The 19,096-nt window shown below is 37.6% G+C and overlaps 1 protein-coding gene across 1 annotated transcript in view; it reads right to left on the bottom strand.

Moving 5' to 3' along the window:
• Positions 1-453: 453 nt before the first annotated feature.
• LOC117233473 (protein expanded-like) overlaps positions 454-19,096 on the bottom strand; it is a 122,684-nt gene continuing 104,041 nt past the window's right edge. The window contains 8 exon segments of the mRNA XM_033493823.1: positions 454-2,254; positions 3,004-4,859; positions 5,296-5,574; positions 5,866-6,174; positions 6,588-6,753; positions 6,987-7,262; positions 7,902-8,142; positions 12,888-12,967. Coding sequence (XP_033349714.1) covers positions 1,778-2,254; positions 3,004-4,859; positions 5,296-5,574; positions 5,866-6,174; positions 6,588-6,753; positions 6,987-7,262; positions 7,902-8,142; positions 12,888-12,967 — 3,684 coding nt within the window. The 3' untranslated portion in view covers positions 454-1,777.

Below are 19,096 nucleotides of genomic sequence, written 5' to 3'. Positions count from 1 at the left end.
TATTGCGTGCTATACAGAATATTTTGAAATTTCTGTAACGCATTATTATCATGATTATACTGATAAAGTTAAAAACGAATTTGGAAATATATATAGAAGTTACAAGATATTTATTGCAAACATACAGTTAGCGTCAGTTACATGTTTAAGGTCATTATTAATGCTAATTAATACTATACTAATTTTTTATCAAATATATGTTTGCAATAAATATTTGGTTACTTGCATTTACATTTATGAATCGTTTTGAAATTTTACCAATATAGTCACGATAGTTGTATCCTATTACAGTGCTAAAGAAATATCAATAAATTTCTATGAAAAGTGTTGGAATATTTTCATGAGCCACTGTAAGTCTATTGTAAGCGAATTTTTGTAAATTGTGTAATAAAAGGTAATATGAAATTTTCTTAATTTCACATAGTCAACACAAAGCATTTTTTCGTAACGATCTTCATTATAAAAAAAGTTTATTATTCGTAGCTGAGGTGGCGCGTGGTACATACATGAGGTTTCCGACTACAACAAGTCCTATGATTTCACTCAAATACTATGTACAAACATGGGTCATGTTGTAATATTATTATTTAATATTAATTAACATAAGTCAACTTATACAACTAAATTATTACCCATTACGCTATGATCTAAGATATTAATGTTCAAAAGATTCACTTTCACGCAAATCTTGTACAACGTTAATTGTCGCATGTGTTATCTTGTAGTACGCGTTCTGTAGTGCAGTATAAACATTTTCTATTTAACAACGTATTCTCGCGATATTCGGTTGCGATAATCGGAGAATTCGTTTAATCTTTCTATAACAATGTTCAGTCGCTGAGGAAGGAACAAACTTTTTTTCTCACCGAATATACTTACTTAATGCTTAAACTCTCCTAAATATACGACTACACTTACAGTTACGTACACGCAAAAACGCATCGATAGAGAAAGTGTCACAAAGCGAGCACTGATTGAATTATTAAAACGAAAAAAAAAAGTAGAAAAAAAATTATCAGAATCATCTGGATTGTAATAAATATTACTTTCGTAAACATCAAAAAGGAAGTGAACTAGTTACAGTACTCATACCTACTTTCGTTCACAGTATAAAAATATCTGTGTAATTAGTACCTACGAAAATCGTTGCTCTAGTATCAGATAAAGTATACGCAAGAACGTTTTTCTCGTTCTTTCGCCGTTATTGAGATTTACAAAACATTCGCATTCAATTTTTTTTCTTTCATTTCGCGCTAACCGCTTAATTGAGCAAAAACGAAGAAACTTAATGGACATTTTTATTACTGGTGTGTATTTCAACTATTCTACGTACGAAAGAAAAGCTTCGTTTGCAAAGAAGTACAATTTTCCAGGAATATCAAGAGAGATCATAAGAATGAAATTAGATAAGAAGAGAGATATTACATAATGGACACCTTCGACGTTCCCGTGTTTACACTTTCCCGAAGGTCTAATCTATCATCGGATTTCTTTCTTTCCTTCTTTGAGTATTCGCGTCGAACAGAAGAATCGTAAATGATAAAATGGCACCCTGAGTTGAAGAAGCACGGTTTGTGTAGAAACGCTATATAAGTACCTAAGGCGTTAGAACAACCTTTTTCTTCGCCTTGCTGCCCGTGTATTTCAAGGACAAAGCATTATAATTGTGGAATCGTTTGAACAGTTCCGTGGAATGCACTTTCATCGAGGTATAATAATGTAATTTCCATAATGTCGCAAGAGCGGCAAACCCCTTTGTTTTCTTCTTCGTTTCCTGTTACGAATGCGACGCCCTCGTAGAATCCTTTTTGACAGCTGACATGCCTGTCGAATTCGTCACTTTGTAAGCGTTGCCCTTCACCTCGGCGGGGTGTTTGTGAGTACTCGTCGATGATTTCCTCGGGGGTTTGGTGATCTGCGTCGTAGAAAGACCGCTGACCGGGTATTTATTTCTGCTTGATGTTCCGCCATTGCTGCTTCTCGCGCCGTTCTTCGTAGACGTTGAAGAAGTCGTCTCAGCAGGATGCTTTGGCATCACGAATGCTTTCGTCTGCTTCAATAAATACCGATCGTTACACAACGCCGATATCAGCGGCAAGTCCAAGTTACGACTCTTCTCGCGAAGCGTCCGAATGTCCAACATTCCGTCTTCTTTTCCTTCTTCGCGCTCTTCCATCGTGGTTGCTTTCGACGTCTTCTTCGGGGAAGAAGATGACGAAGAGGCGGATGGAAGTGGTTGATTCTTCTCGAGGTTCTGTAAATAAGTAAAACAATTGAAATAAAATATTTGCATCGAAACTAATTAGGCTTTGTGTATTATATTCGTATTATATATTGTATTATATTTATATCGGCAAGAGATATCTTGTTCTTTTATTCATAGAAAGAATATTCGGGCTGAAGAGTATATAGTCTCGGGAAGAACAACGGAGTTAACAACAATTTTTGTAATTTATCTTAAACCTTTTATTTCTTTAAAGCTCATGATATATATCAAGATCACGTGGGAAATATATGATAAGTCCATTTTTATTCATTTTTCCACTTTCATATTACTTGATGCGTAAAATGAACTATTTTAATATGAAATTGTTGAAGACGGGAATAATCTGATAAATAATATGCAGGTGATAAATAATATTAATTCGATTGTTGTGTTAGTTTAACTTCATTAATAGCAACCTACATATCTAATATTATTAGCATTTTTTAAATGTTCAAGAGTGTGGCGAAGATACATATTTAATAATAAAATCAAATGAAAAGATAAATGAAAAGATTTTGGTGTTGACTTTTAAAATTGTTCTTTTATAAAAAGAAAATTTAACTTATCATGGTTTCCCTGTAATTTTTATATTGTATGTTGCTACGTAACGTTCGTAATGATTACCATACGATACAGAACACATATGTTCCTGCCATTAAATATTAACCCAATCTTACTTAAAAAATAAAGCAGTAATTTATACTATAATAACAGGATAGTGTGTTATAATACAATACCTGTATTTCATAAGGTGGTGGTGGCGGAGGTGGCGGAAGTCGACGATGCTTCAACTGCGGCAGAGACTGCAGCTTGGTACTGGAAGGTGAATCGAAACACTTCAAAATGTTCTCGTCGCTTCTCGTTCTGGAGAACGCGTGGAGCGTGTGGGGATGAGCTGGGGCTGGTGGTTCACGTCTAAGACTCTGACTGCCTGCCGACGAACAAGTAGCTCCACTATATAGCGAGCTTGTACTAGCAGCATAATGACTACTCAGATTACTATGCGGTAAATAATTGTTAGAACTTGTGTCGCTGCTACTAAGGTTTTGATTCGAAGCGTATTTCGTGGGTGACGAGAACGAGGAACCAGGAAGGTATGGTGTGCTACGATACATTACTAACGATTTATTGTTAAAAGAAGGATAAGGAGGAGGAGGATAAGCAGCCATAGCCGCCAGAAGCGAACCCTGTTTCGCATCGATGTACTCTTGCTTCGACACCGCGGGATCTTTTAGAGGAAACATCACGTAATCGACATCCGAATACAGTTGCTGCTTATATTGTTCGATCTGCGACCTCGCAACTTGACTCGTGTAAACGGTAGCTAAGCTGGGTGGTGGCGGTGGAGGTTGTCTGGGATGAACCATTGGCGGAGGAGGGGGTGGCGGGGGCGGCGGTGGTGTTAAGTAAGGCAACAAAACCGGACCACCTCGTGAAGCGTGTACGTCCAAGTAATTGTTCGGTCCAACGACAAGAGCCGCTACGGGGGCGTGAACTGGCGTAGGTTTCATTTTGTCACCGGGATAAGTGGGTGGTTGAATTCTAGGTGGTGGTTTCGGGGCAACCGAAGCAACGTCATTGACATTGACTTGATTGGCGTTGATGGTCTTTGAAGCCGTCAAAGTGGCGTTCATCTTGCTGTTTGCTAGACCCGTTTGTATTTTCGTGGACGTCACCCTCGATACGATTTCTTCGCTCGTCGTTGGATACAATTTGGAAATTGCTTCCTGTCGAGTGACCTCCGAAACCTCGGGATAAGGCGGTGGAGGTGGTGGTTCTCTGGGTGTTATCGCGTCGTTTCTCGGAGGCGTAGGCGGTGGTATCTGAATTCTTTCCCTGGGTGAAGTGTAAGGTGGCGGTGGTGGTGGATCGGTTCTTCGTGGTGGCAAAGGTACGAACTCGCCGCGAGTAGCATTATATGGTGGTGGAGGCGGAGGTTCCCTTTCGATGTCGGATATGTTGGGTCGCGGTGAGTTTATGGTTGCGTAGTCCATGCTTACTGGGTAAGGAGGAGGTGGAGGAAGTTGCCTGTCGCTATCGGTTCTTGGTGGCGGGGGTGGTGGAGGCATAGTAACGTAGTCGCAATCAGAGTCCATGGAATTGCTAATGGTCTTTCGAGGAGGATAACGTCCAACTATTAAATCCGAAAGTTCATCGGCTGACAAAAGAGGTCCAACGCTGGAAGGGTCACTACCATCGCCTCTGAAGCTTCCTGCGCTCAGTATGCTATTACTGCGTGATCTAGAATCTTCGAGCTGCTGGTCCAGAGCTCCCGTCATGGTAGAAACAACGTTACTAACGTCCTCATCACCTTTGCAGACGCTGTAAATAGGTTCCTGATCTTCGGTACCAACATCTTCTGTATACACGTCGCTTGTCTCGGATCTAAGACCACTGTGTATGGTATAAAAACCAGATGTTACAGAAGCCTCGTCAGTCGTAGACTGAACAGAACTTAAGGCACACACGTCGCTCGCTGTAGAAGATCCGTTCGCGTCACCGGTAGGTGAATACAAATCTCCCATTCTTTCATCCTGCATCTCACTACTCCTGAGGGTATATACCCCACTAGTTTCACTAGCAATGTCAGTACCTGAAAAGGAAATATGGCGTATAGTACAAAATTAACATTATAATCGGTAGAGATGTAAAATAATTATTGATATTTGTTTAGTTGCAACTGAATACCCTGTGAAGCAAACATGGCATGGTACTTACTTAGTTAACTAACATATTTATGGCTTTTTGGTAGAATAAAAATGATTGTAGGCAAAATTGCAGTATATACATGTAAGTCAGAGATAAAAATTCTAGAATTTAAAAAGAGACGACCTTAAAATACTTTTTTTCTTAACAAATTTAAATTATCGAAATTATTGTCAATATTTTATCAAGATATAAGATGTATGTTTAACAAATAGTTAAGTTCCCCTCATACTTTTACCATTTGAATAAATATCATTGTATATTTTAAGGTCTTATTATATTCTTTTAATCCGGAGGTATACATAATTTTTTGTAAAACTTACCCGCGTATTTGCCACCTTTTTTGCACCTGTCGTAAATGGCGCCAGGAAAGCTAGCAGTTTCTGACGAAACCGCTGAATTCTGTGCCGTATGCGAATAACCGAGTTCCAGACTGGAAGTCGCGGATGTACGCCGCATTCGCGGCGGTCCACCAGCAGGTGCATTCACAACCACGACCGTGCTGCAGCTGCTGCTACATTGTGACCCTTCAGCCGCCGTGGCCGCGTTCGATGTCAATCGCAGTGCAGCCGTTGTAGGAGTGCTGTCTGTACCATCAACTTCTGTAATTCGTGCGATGGTTTGTAAGACTGTATATATTTGTATATTACAAATATCTACGTTACTACTTTGTGATAAATTTTGATATGCTCTTAAAATAATTTTACAAAATTCGTTAAAGGAGTTAAATGTTTGAAGAAACAATTACATTTTTGAAAAAAGTCTCCTCATTTTTACCCATAAAACATACCTTCAAAATTTGGTTACGGTTATGCACATAATTCTTATTATGCTTATCATTATATAATTCAATCCTTGTAAATTCTATATTCGTATAGAGGAAATAAATTTACCATCCACAGTGGAGACTGGAGAGGACGGCATGGAACGATCCTCGACGTTTGCATTCGAGCCGTTGACAACACCGCACTGAATACCAGAGTATGAAGTATTTTCAGTAAGACGTGGCAAACATTCGGTCGAGGCGGGCGCCGTGTCTGGTTCATCCTCGCTGTGTACCCGGTCGCTGACAATTCCAGAAGTCGTGTTGGACGACGTGCTCGAGATAACAGAAATTCGTTGGTCACCGCGCGCCCCACGTGCTGTTAAACTCAGCTTGCACCGGGCAGGATACATATAACAGTCGCGAAGTACTTTCCTCTCTGAAATAAAAAAGAGAACATTGATTTTGAGATAAGACTGCAGCTTCGTATCAAAGAGATTTCTTTTTAACGTTATACCAATTAAAATTTAACTACGTTTAATTTGAAATTAATACAAGTTTTAACTAATCAAATTGTAGACGTCACTGGAATCCGATTCCATTCAAGATAGACAATTTGATCGACATAAATATTTAATCATAGATAAAGAACAAGAAGAGAATACAAATTTAAATACAAAAGCGTTAAGGGAAGAAGAAACCAATGAAATATGACAAAAAGAAATCCAAATCGTGTCGTAACAACAGGTGTACTTGGACAGTTGAAAATGACTTTTTATACATTTATCAATAAGATTGGTAAAAAGAACAGAGGCTATTAATTTTGAACAATATAAATTTCGTCCAACCGACCTTCCTCTTCTCGCCTCTTCGCTTCGTTTACTCTAGGTGCTATGGCCATGGAGAACTGATGGGTATCTCGACAGAGTCCCAGAAGCAATTTGCTTTTATCATCGCATCCACTGTAAAGGGTGAGCTTGTCCGGCTGATCGACTGCGCGTATCTCAAACTTCTTGCGCTGCAATAGAAATGCAACAAATTAAAAGATTTCCGATATAGATATTTCATGTAGATTGAACAAGTTTGATAAATTTCTTCGACACGAAAAAAAAAAAAAGAAAATGGTATTATAATCTTTGATACGTTACTTTAACGAATAACGTGTCACGTTTGCATGATTTTCGTAAGTATAAAAATAGTGAAAAGAGGACAAACTACAACACGATACATCACACAATGCATAAAACTAACGTCGAAGCAAAGTTTGCCGATGTTGTTCCAGGCGAAGACACGCGGTGTTTCCTCCTCAGCGTAGACTCGCACCCCGCGAGCGCAAATCGCAAGGAGTATGCGTCCCGGACCTGCCTCGTTCTTGCTTCTTCGTAACCGATAGAGGTGAGCGTTGAGCGGCGCCTCCAGCAGCACCGCCTCCCGGATGTATTGCAGTTCTGCCTCCTCCCTCGATAAACCTCGGTTGTCCCTGTGCTGTGCCGCAAGCACAGCGAGCACATTCGACTCGAGGCACATCTAATCCAACATAATCGTTCGTTACGTTTCAATGAAAATTCAATAACTACCGCTTCCGCAAATTACAACGCGCACTCATTGATAGACGATAACTATAACGCGTAAACGCGTTGGAATTAAACTTTCCAGCCAGTATCTAATGGCATTTACGATCGAGAGATATTAGCGCTTGGGATAGGTCTACATTCCAGCGGCTGATTCGTAGAAAAACAAATGTTAATTATCTATAGAGTGTCGAAGATACTTTTTTTTGTTCAAATCCGCTACAGGAGAAAATAGTTTGTTAGTTAATTGTTCAATACCTATTCGAACTGTGGACTTTTCACGTATTTGTGAGAAATTTTAAGGACGAAAATGTATGAAGTATTCGACGTAGACCACTTATTACGATATTTACTAGATGAAACATTTAGGCTATATTTTCTTCGATTACGTTCATAGTAAAAGTGTGAAATTGCATAAACATTCGCAGTCTAGTTTCATGAGCTTTTACGAAATAGTAACTGCACATTTTAAATTGAACGAAGAAAAGCAAAGATGGGACAAGGGAAACGATAAAACTTCGATTCCTCTGAGTTTTAAAATAACAGATAGAACATTTTAACTAAGGAGGTCGGTAAATATGAATGAAATACTTACGTGTGGCGGAAGGTAGTCCGTGGGCTTGCAGTATCCCACAGATCCTGCGTGTGGCCTGTGTCGTTCTTCGGAGTAATCGCCAAGATCGGCTTGTAGGGCAAGACCCGCGAGTGTGAGCAAGGGCGTAACGATAGATGGTTCGTGTAAGGGATGGTGAGGATGGAGGTTCTCCACCCCACCGCCATGCCTGACAACATTGTCGCGCAGTTGCAGGTAATAGTGGTGGCGCGTCGTTTCATCGCTGAAATGATAATCAACCGGTTAGCTTCGTTTTTGTTCTACGTGATTAACTATCTTTAATTATCGAGCGAGTTTTTTTTTTCCTTTCTTTACAAGAAACTACACATTGGGAACAAGTTCTTCCCATTAATTTGCGTGATCGAAGTTGTTCTACGAGTAGTTCTACGATGACTGGACGCGGTATAAAAAGTCATAAAATTTGTTAATAAAAAGAATAAGCAAAAAAGAAAGATTGTGTTATGTAAAGTTTAATTATTTAAACGTAAGCGATATTAAAAATCTCGAGCTAAGAGTTTGCTTAGTTCGTCGTTTCGTCTTGTACGTCCTTATTTTATTCTCTCGATTATCATTCAGACAAAAGTTGGAAGATGATTAAACTACTTTTTGTTACATTCTACGCGCTTCCTCGAATTTGCTATAAATCATCTGACTCGTCATAAAACACACAGATACATATATAAATACAAAATACGAAAGTCAGACACCTTGCGGCAGAACTTTCCAAACTAATGTATGATCAGATTATTACAACACAGTGTCACGGTTACGTGTAACCTTGGACGGTAGTTGTGCCATAAAAATAGTTATTTACAAAACTTCGTACGACCAGCGAACACTATCTATTATCCGATGTAATAACAACGAAATAAGGAACTAATTAGCTTCGAATCGTCCGCTCACTCGATACACAGATACATATATTACAAAACGATCTTTTCAATTACTAATAATATTAACAAATCGGAGGCAAGCAGAGATTATGTAATTCGGCCATTGCGAAAGCTTAATCGAAAAACATGATATTTCACGAGCCATAATTGAAACACACGTCATATGATCCAGGAATTCTCATTAACTAATTGATACAACATAACGCAATCAGAGTCCCTCTACAAAGAATAACTGCAACAAAATCCACGATTTACCGCATGCCGGAAGACGTGATATCAAAACAGTCATCTAGACATACACAGTGCAATAGCATAATTGTCGGGTGTTGAAAATAGAAAAGAAAAATATGCGCTATCACGTAACATTACGTTAGTCTGAAGTTGTTGTTCGTAAGAAGACCCTGTACAGCAGATCTTCGCCAGTGTTGCGATAATTCTCGTACATGATTTTGCAAACACTGCGAACGAATCGTCGTGTATCTTTAAACGCAGCGAAGAACTTTTGCGACAAATTACATGCCCCAGGATTGGGTTTGTCGGGTAGATAATGACCCAAAACACGCTGTCCATGTCGTCAAACGGTATTTAGAACACTAAAAAATTAAACTAAAACTAGTTATGAAATAGTCTGTCCAATTGATTTGGATCCAATAAAAATGCTTTGCATTGAGACGCAGACACAAAATCTAGGAGATTTGTACGCTACTGCATTTATTCGAAATTTAAATCGGTTCGTCTCTAGGGACAACATAACGTGGAATTAATCTTGGCACGAAAGGGCATATTTCAGAAAGAATATAAAAGAAAATGTTTCAAGCAACGCGCTGGTATAGTCAAACAGAAAATATGAATTGTGAGAGTATACTCCTTGCGAATGACGATATAGGCTCTCTTCTTGGGTTACGTCGTAGATCCACTTTCAAGAAACTAGTCGTGGAGACCTGTGCCGAAAGACACATCGTCATGCAATTTCGCGTAATGATAAACAATGCGCTGCTAGCGCTTGAATCCTTGGAGATTCGCAACGTCACGTTCGACATATTTTGTACGTGTTACGCATAACGACACCGACCCCGTAAATCTGTAAGTTTAATTCTCCACGATTCTTAATAATCTTCTACGGTTCTTCGACACTTTGTGTCGGGGATACTATCGATTCAAGTTAATTCAATTTTCTGGAAAAAATATCTGTTATCAGACGTTTCAGCGGACTTGACATCGCGATAGAATTTCTCCAATTCAATGATCTAATTTTGTTTGATAATTTCTTGTTCAAACGTCATCGTGGAAATGTTACTCGGACAGATGGATCTCTTAAGGGATCTTCAAGAACCATAATTTTAGTGAAAAACTTCAACACGTAATATACGTAATATACGTAACTATATCTCGCGAACGCGCAATTTCCACGTGCAACGCAAGAAATACAGCAGAAGCATGTAACAGGTTAGAAATCTCCAGACGAATCAAACGGAAAGCAAGCTGGCAGATGCGATGAAAAAGATTAAGAAAAATGATCCGAGCAAGGGAAGAATTAACGAAAGGTCGACTTGAGTGTTCGATCGTCCTCCAAGCATGTTGGTCCTTTCACGAATTAAACCCTCGTCGACGCGGACGTGCGGTGAATGCGGCGTGGCTGGATGTAAATCACGGGTTTCGAGTGGAAATCAGAAAGCAACTACGGATCGGTATAATTACCGGGACGAATGCTTTCATTTAATGCGTACGGTCTATCTATCACGCGCCACGTAATAATTTATAATTACAAGAGTAGGTAGCACTTAGCTACCGGACAGGAGTCGAGATTTCGTTTCGTGAGAGGGAGATCCGAGCCACCCTTTTTTCTTTTCCTTCCTGCTTTCTTTCTTGTTCTTTATTTACCACCCACCTGTCTTTCTCTTTCTCTTTGAACAGAAAGATTCTTATATATAGGGTGTTCTAGAATTAAAAAGAAATGTTCACAAGGAGAGCCTAGATAGAACCTGATAGAAATTCATTATTTTGATTTTATTATTAGTCTAAATTCCTACAAATGACTCTTCAACGTACTCTGCGATATTTCTTGTACGAACGTTAATTCTGATCAATTAATCGTTTTTTTTTTTTTTTTTTTTGACAATTTAGATCAACTAGTTAGGTTTTCTACAAGATAAGTACATAATTATGTGAATACGAGTGTACAGCGTATATTGTGATATTATGGTGTTCTTCCATTCTTTCCAATCTCTTTTCGTCCGATGCGTTTAATCGTTCTACCACAATTAAGAAGCTTTGACAATATAAATTTTAGACGACAGCGGATGAACAATCCGTCTAATCGCTTCCGTGAGATTTCTGTAAAATTGCAAGTAACGGGTTATACATGTTCATATTGCCTATCTAGGAATGTACTGTTTAACACGTATTACGCTATAAATTTTAACACCAGTTAATATAATAATATTATCCTATAATATTCTCCCAATTACGACAGGAAGTAACAGTATACGTATACAGTTATATCCATCTACGTATTATGTAGTATATCTCATTGGTACTTCTGGTAACGTTCATACTTATAGCAAAGCACAAAATGAAATATACTGGAAAATGAAATTACAATGGAATTTGATAATTACGATTCACCAAAATGCAAGTTTTTCGACTGGTATTTTTAAAACGTCGCTGACGATACAGTTCAATCCTGTCAGATTTATAACGCATGTATTACGCATGTGTAATAGCTGACATTATGAAACGTATGACTATATCACGCGTTGCCTGCTTTCCAACGCTAAAAAATCCACACTCCAAGAACCTTCGTTCGTAAAAACTAAATCAACGACGAATATGCGTTTATTAGATGTAAAATATTTCTCTCGTCATTCCCTGTCACCTGCTGCTCCATTAGTTCGTACTTTTTTTACTGAATATACTGAAACATTCTGTACGCGTGTCATACCTACTACACGTGTACGTTCAACAGTGTAAAACTTCATTTCTCTTATTCCTCTCTTCTTTTCTCGTGTTTCAACTTATTGTTACATCCTCGCCCATCGTCTATGTATCAGCTATTTCTCTCTTCCTCGATCTTGGGGGCCCTGGTGAACCAGGAACCCCTTATAACCGCGATATATCGCGGCTAGAAGAAAACAAGGAAAAAAGAAATATAGAGACCCGGTGGACTATGTGGGTTTGGCTGTTTAGCCAGCTACGATGGCACCAAGGTAGTATTTGAAGCGGAACGCTAATTACTCCGATTAATTCTGCAATCTATTTGGGGGCCTGTCCGATAGCCGGAGCGTTCTCGACTAATTTAGCTCCCTACCAGCGGCCAGCCTCTTTCGAGCGAATAATTTGTCAGCCAACGTAGCGTGGATCCGACTACCGGAGTTTTTATCCCCTTGCTCACGGATCTCGAATGACGATTCGATTCGATAGACCAAGGAGGTAGAGTTACTTGAGTCAGAAAGATATTTCAGCGAAGCCAAGTAATTTGTCATGCGGTCCGCGGAATTCGGTTATGAACAACTTTCAAGAAATCTACGCTTGAAAACAGACTGTTTAACTCGTTACTGACGACACGATAAGCAACGAGATATATCGCGTATATCGACGCTTCGACGGTCATAGTTTTCCACGAGATAGGATAACTTGTACACGTCGAAAGGAAAAGAGTCAATTTTAATTAAAATAATTGAATTACTTGAATTTTGAAAGATATTTTGTTCTTCCTTTTATTAGTATCTATTTTAACCGTAACCATATGGAATCGTTTTCTTACTGTATTCCATAACCATGTTAAAGACTAATAATGTCTGAAAATATACAACAAACTCGATCACTCGGTGAAAATTTCAAAACGCAATGTTAAAATATCGAAGCTTAGATGACTCGATTAACTCTGCCTTACTATGTACGTACATAGTTGAGTTGGTGCTGTGACTTGAATGTTAGAACGAATTAAAAGGTATTAGGAATGACGTTAGGTAATATAGAGGTGAAGTTAGTATCGATATTAGCTGATATTGGCACGGTGATTATGTAAACCGGCAGAATGTGACTACCTATTGAGAAATCTATGTGTAAGCGTTACCTTAGGAGCAATGGTGTGTCGACGTAGTAGCGAACGCGAAAGTAGAGGACGAAAGCTGGCCTCCCGCTGCTGTCTAAGCCCTGAAAATCATGAAATAAAGGTGTCATGAGATCGACTTTTACCATATTTATCGATTACTTATATTTTCTATACTCTGTTTTATCATATGATTTTCTTACTACAGCGTCCAAACATTATTCTCTTAGATTACAAGATTTCAATGATTCACGGTAATTAACCTTTGTGATTACTAATTTTTGATAGTAACCTTTGCGCTTTATTTTAGCTCATTTTTACCTTCCACTATATTCAAACTAATTCCAATCTTACTTGCTAGTCCTAAACGAAATATCAAAATTTATATTTACAAAAAAGCAATTGTACGAGTTCTAATTAAATAAATTTATCAAACAATGTACGAAACAAATTTGAAATAACAGGAAATATTTCATAAATTTATTATTCGTGTTCTAATTACTCCTCGGTCTGAGCAATCATTCGATAAATCGTATCATAAAATTTGAGTCGTGTGCAATCCTAAAATCGTTCTTATTTTGCGAACGTACCAATTGTGAATCTCTGGTAACTTATATTCCATGAACACCGTAAACAAATTGTATTCCGATTTTACGTCAGTGCGTATATTCTAGTGACCGTGTATCCTAGAATATTGTAACATGAACACGTTGAATCAACACAGAATTCATCCTATTAGCCATAATTCAACTTTTCTATACCTTCTAGGCAGTACTGGTAACCAAGACAATGATCTGTTTTCATAATTAAATTGTTTCCCCGCGAACTAGAATAAGTAACGCGACACGACGCGTCGATCAACTAAATCAAACAAAAGACTCTACTCGTATTATCCGCTCGGTGAATCGATAATACTCGAGAGATCGTTTTGTATTTAACAATCGCATTCGTCCGGATCGTGAACCATTGCAGAAATCTTCACCCTCGGTCGACTCAACGACCGAACCTTCTCATTTTATTCCGTCACGAAGATTTGCTAGTAAACGTTAAAACTTGATTCTTGCTAAAACGTAAGGGCATAGATGGTATTTATAGAATTTATACAGGATGGTTGGTAACTGTTGGTACAAGCGGAAAGAGGGTGATTCTACGCGAAAAAAGAAGTCGAAAATATGGAATAAAAATTTAAAAATTTAAAAATTTGAAAATTTGAAAATTTGAAAATTTGAAAATTTGAAAATTTAAAAATTTAAAAATTTAAAAATTTAAAAATTTAAAAATTTAAAAATTTAAAAATTTGAAAATTTGAAAATTTGAAAATTTGAAAATTTGAAAATTTAAAAATTTAAAAATTTAAAAATTTAAAAATTTAAAAATTTAAAAATTTAAAAATTTGAAAATTTAAAAATTTAAAAATTTGAAAATTTGAAAATTTGAAAATTAAAAATTTAAAAATTTAAAAATTTAAAAATTTGAAAATTTGAAAATTTGAAAATTTAAAAATTTAAAAATTTAAAAATTTTCTACAGTGATCTACAGTGAGATCCGTTATAACGAGACGTGATAAAGTGCACGCGTACCGAGCGAAAATTCAAAGTCGATTTTCTCGAAAACGAAGCCTCGAACGAAAAATTTTTATTTTATATGTTCGACTTCTTTTTTCGCGTAGAACGCCCCCTTCCGCTTGTACCACCGGTTACCAACCACCCTGTATATTAAAATCGACATGTCGATACGCGAATTTACCATTTTTCTTTTTCCTCTTCTAGGCATTAGGAGGTTCGAACTAAAACACATTAATCGATGGAGAGAGTGAAATTTTTTAGTTTCCCGATTATAGAGCACGGTTAAGCGTTTAATTTACTTATTTGTATCTGAGATTCGTGCGCTTAACTTTCGGTGAAAATAATAAAATAACAATGAATTTGGAACGAACGAACGAAAGTATAATTCTTCTTTTATCTTCGTGGTTTTCTACGTTTCTAGTATCACATGTAAGAAACACGTAGACCTTAAACTTTCAATTATAGTACAATGAAATTATAGTACATCGTACGCTTGCTCGAGTTTCTCTCGTGTTACACTGTAAAAGTCTTGATCGTTTTATGAAACAATTAATATATAGATCGGAATGTTATTTAAACGTTCATTGTGCATTAAGAAGATTCGCATTATTGTATTGTTACCAGTGTTTTTCTTCTAAACGGAAGAAATTGTATTACCGTTTTAAACCTAATACAACGAGCCGGATAAATATTTTTAATTTACTAAACGATAGTGAATGATCTTCGAGTAACGTACAGAACATTTTTCACTAATTGCAATCGTCGTTTGAACGCCAATCGTTACGTGCATGTAGCTAGGAATCAAGTTTAACTGTGACGAGGAAAGAAAAATCGTCGCAACGTGTGGGCAGAAACCGCCAAATCGTGAATATGCCCACGCGTGCCTTCCGGCCCACGCGTCTTCAAGCACAGTAGCTACTGTAGCCTGTTCCATCGAGAATTGGGAATAAACTTGGCCATGGATCTGTGAATTTCAGTCGATACAGCTCGAGATCGCGAAATTCGAAGATTCATAACAAGATAAATCCATCGGACTCGGTACAATTCACTGGGATCACCGTTTTTTTTATCTATTTCGCAACTTTCGTAGATATCGATATGTTGGAATATGATTTTAATTTGATTATTCTTCATTCTTGTTGACGTTTCTACCCGACTATTCGAGATTTTTAACGTTATTTTGCACTAAATTACGTTAGAATACGCGTATTTCGATCGATGTTGCTAATTTTACTTTATACGAGTTAATCGTACAAAGTTGAGTACATGTTTTGCTGAAATCGATATCTATGCCGGTGTAATATTCATTATGCTAATTTATCACTCTTTAGTGGTACGATAAATTACGTAACAATTATATTTGTACACAGATTTTTTCGACCAATTTATGGCTGTATAACCCTTTGATAAAGGATCCCTGTACACAATCGCGTTGAAATTCCATTGGATAAATTACAATGCCGAAAAAAGTCGTTCTGAAGAGAAAATAAACGATGAAAACAATTATACGTTCACTAGTGAATAATTAAGTAAATCGTATAAGATTCTAATAATCTGATACGCTGTGTAAAGATATGAATATAAACACAAGTAAGTATGTCACCAATTAACAGAATCTTAATAATTCCTATATTCCTTCCACATGTATAATTTCCAAAATTAGTCAACTTTTGAACCGTCCCGATGACGAAAATGATGTCGAAATAGCGAGGCAAGCCCGCGATAAAAGCAAAAATATCCAAAAATCGGTAGCCTGTTTTTCCATAACACATAGTTCGTTATACACACAGCTACGACCATCGATCCGCTCCTAATTTCTTTTCACTCACACCTACACGCCTATTCGATCCATCAGAACGGTTCTCCATTGAAATTCAACAATCAGAAGGATTTCGTGGGTTTCACCCATAGAGATTAGATGTATTAGCGCACTAATACATCTTTACTTTTCAGGAGGTGTACGGCTGCTGACCGATGATACATCATCGGATAGAGACAGACCTGAATAGGGAGAAGGCAGAGCGAAGAGAGCAAGAGAGGGAGAAGAATGTAAAAAGAAACGAGAAGAGGAGAACGTGGAGGACGACAGAGGACGAAGATGAGAGGAAAGGAAGGTTGAAAGAGGCGAAGAACGGAACGAGGGGAGACAGGTACCAATAACGAAGCCCGCTCCAAATTCGGTAGCCGAAAATTAAACCGAGAAGGGTTTCTCGGTTATGTCTAGACCTAGACCCTCCGGTCAAATCGTAGCAAATTATACCGTCGGCTCCATCCGCATATTTTATGAACCATAAATATTAATCCACCTCTCGGTATATGCCTCTCCATCTTCCCACTTCTGTTCCACGTCCACTCTTTCGACTCTCTTTCGTCCTTCCTCCGCCTTTACCCTTCCGCCCTTCGCCACGTTACTTCTACTACACGGTACACAGACATTCCTGGATGGCCCGCGGGTACAGTCGCCGCTAAAATTGAGAGTCCAGGACAAACACACGGGAATTTGCATACACGCGATAGGGACAGGCTACTATAGACACGTCTGTAGCGTACTGGTTATACGTACATACGTGCATGTATCAATTACGTGAATGACATTGAAGCTCTGCCATATGCTATTCGCGTTGATTATTGAACCGCGATAAGTTTTTGTCTATCGGAGAATTTGATTGGTTATCCTCTTTTTATTTTTGTTTTTTGTTTTTTTTTTACTTCTACACGTGCTAGGGAGTTTTTGACGAAGCTGCGATCTCTATCGTGGTTGATTAACAACATGTCTAAATTACTTTTTTTGTACTGCCAAGAATTTTGAGTTGAGGTACAGTTTTTTGAAAAATAGTCACTCCGAAGATACGATGGTAAAACTAGATGTAGAGTAATAATTTTGAATAGGAAAAGCTGTTTAAGTCTGCCGTAGGATACTTCAATCTCTTGAAATTTTGTAAAATTGTAGCACCAAGGTGGAGGAAGAAATAGTAACGGAATATTTAAGCAGATTCTTGCAATTCCTTCTCATATTCACCGTGTACATTCGCGATGGTGTTCGATAATGCGAACTGACGAAGAAGAAATCACACAGACGAAATATCGCGTTAACGTAACACAACGTAGGATTTTAATGGGTTAAACTCTGACTTCTGATTCTTCGAGAATTTTTTTTTCTTCTTTTTTATTATTCATTTATTTGAATTTTACAATTTGTCCAGTAGGACATCTTCGAGAATGTGAGACACCAAACATAGAAAACAACCGAGTAATAAACACAACATTCCACGTGAGGCAATTGAACGGTAGAAATGAATTCCCGTTGAAAATGAACGAGGATACCCTCGTAGACAACGCAACTGTAATTATGTGATAATGACAACCATCGATAGACGATGCGTTCGATACAACAGAGACAGCATGAAATTGATTACACAGTTACATTTAACGTGTTGTAACGGCTCCTCCGGAGCGTATTGTTGATATTGACTACTGCTGTTACTTGACGCTTGGCGTGTTGCCACTTTGTGCGAGCCATTGGGGAGAACGGTAATCGCCTACTTGCAGGTATTTCTACAGTATGTTCTATTCTACTTTATACATGTAACGCATGTTACAGTGGTGTGTACACAAGCACCAATGGATCTTCCTCGTTGCTCATTAGCAATCAACGCTACATACTACTCGCCTTCTGCTACTTCAAAATTTGAAAGAAAACGCTGAGAATTATTTCGTGCTTCGAACAAATTTATTTATTATGCGAAACAACATTGCTGAATCTTTTTCACGGAAGAGAGAAATCTTTGAAAGAAAATATCGAAGATTATTCTGTATTTTGAAAAGATTTATTCGAGTAATTTTAAGAGGACAAACAGGATGTATCGAAGATGCAAAAATATGCATATGAGAAATCCAAAGTAGACATATGTAGTTCAGTAAAAATTAAGCAATATTAATTAAATAATATTCGGTTCAATTTGCATAAAAATTAGTACTTTAATATATTTGAATAAAAACAAAGATTTCATATGCATATTCATATCGATAATTAGGCGTATTTTCGAGCCATTAAAAATATAGAAATTAAGACACGAAGTAATTAGATCAATGTACATAATTATCTAATTACATGTATGAAATACATAGGTAATAAAGATTTTAGACTTAAAATATAGACCCTACAAAAAGAAGCTAATCCTTCTACAGGTGTAAAATAAATGTATACACCTGCATACACGAACTCGAACATCAAATCCACATCGTTTCACCAATTATATCAGACATCCGATCACGTGGAGACAGCTTGCTCGTGAAAGTCCCAGTGGACGTCTTCGACAACTGTTGATGGAAATCGAAAGTGCGACACGCTGGCTCAGCTACGTACGTAGATGAGACATTCCATCGAAACTGTACTTACATACGCGCAGTTCGAGAAGAGGATTTTTTACATCGACCAATGAATCGTATCTTACGTTCATTGTTAACGTAAGTTTCGTGATTCAATAAAAGAATTAATGCCGCGTATTCGCAAAACTTTATTGTCTCGCTGACGAAAAGAAAGAAAGCAAATGATTGAAGGAAGATAAACAAACCTTATTTTGTGACTTATATTGGCAATTCCTATTAGCTAGATGTTTGTATCGGTGACATCGTTCAAATCAGGATTATGATACTTGAGCGTGAAAT

The sequence above is a fragment of the Bombus vosnesenskii genome, unplaced genomic scaffold (assembly GCF_011952255.1).
Source record: "Bombus vosnesenskii isolate JDL3184/JDL3185 unplaced genomic scaffold, Bvos_JDL3184-5_v1.1 scf7180000013295, whole genome shotgun sequence".
NCBI lineage: Eukaryota > Metazoa > Arthropoda > Insecta > Hymenoptera > Apidae > Bombus > Bombus vosnesenskii.
The sequence above is the reverse complement of the archived record's forward strand: the minus strand, read 5'-3'. Positions and strand labels throughout refer to the sequence as shown.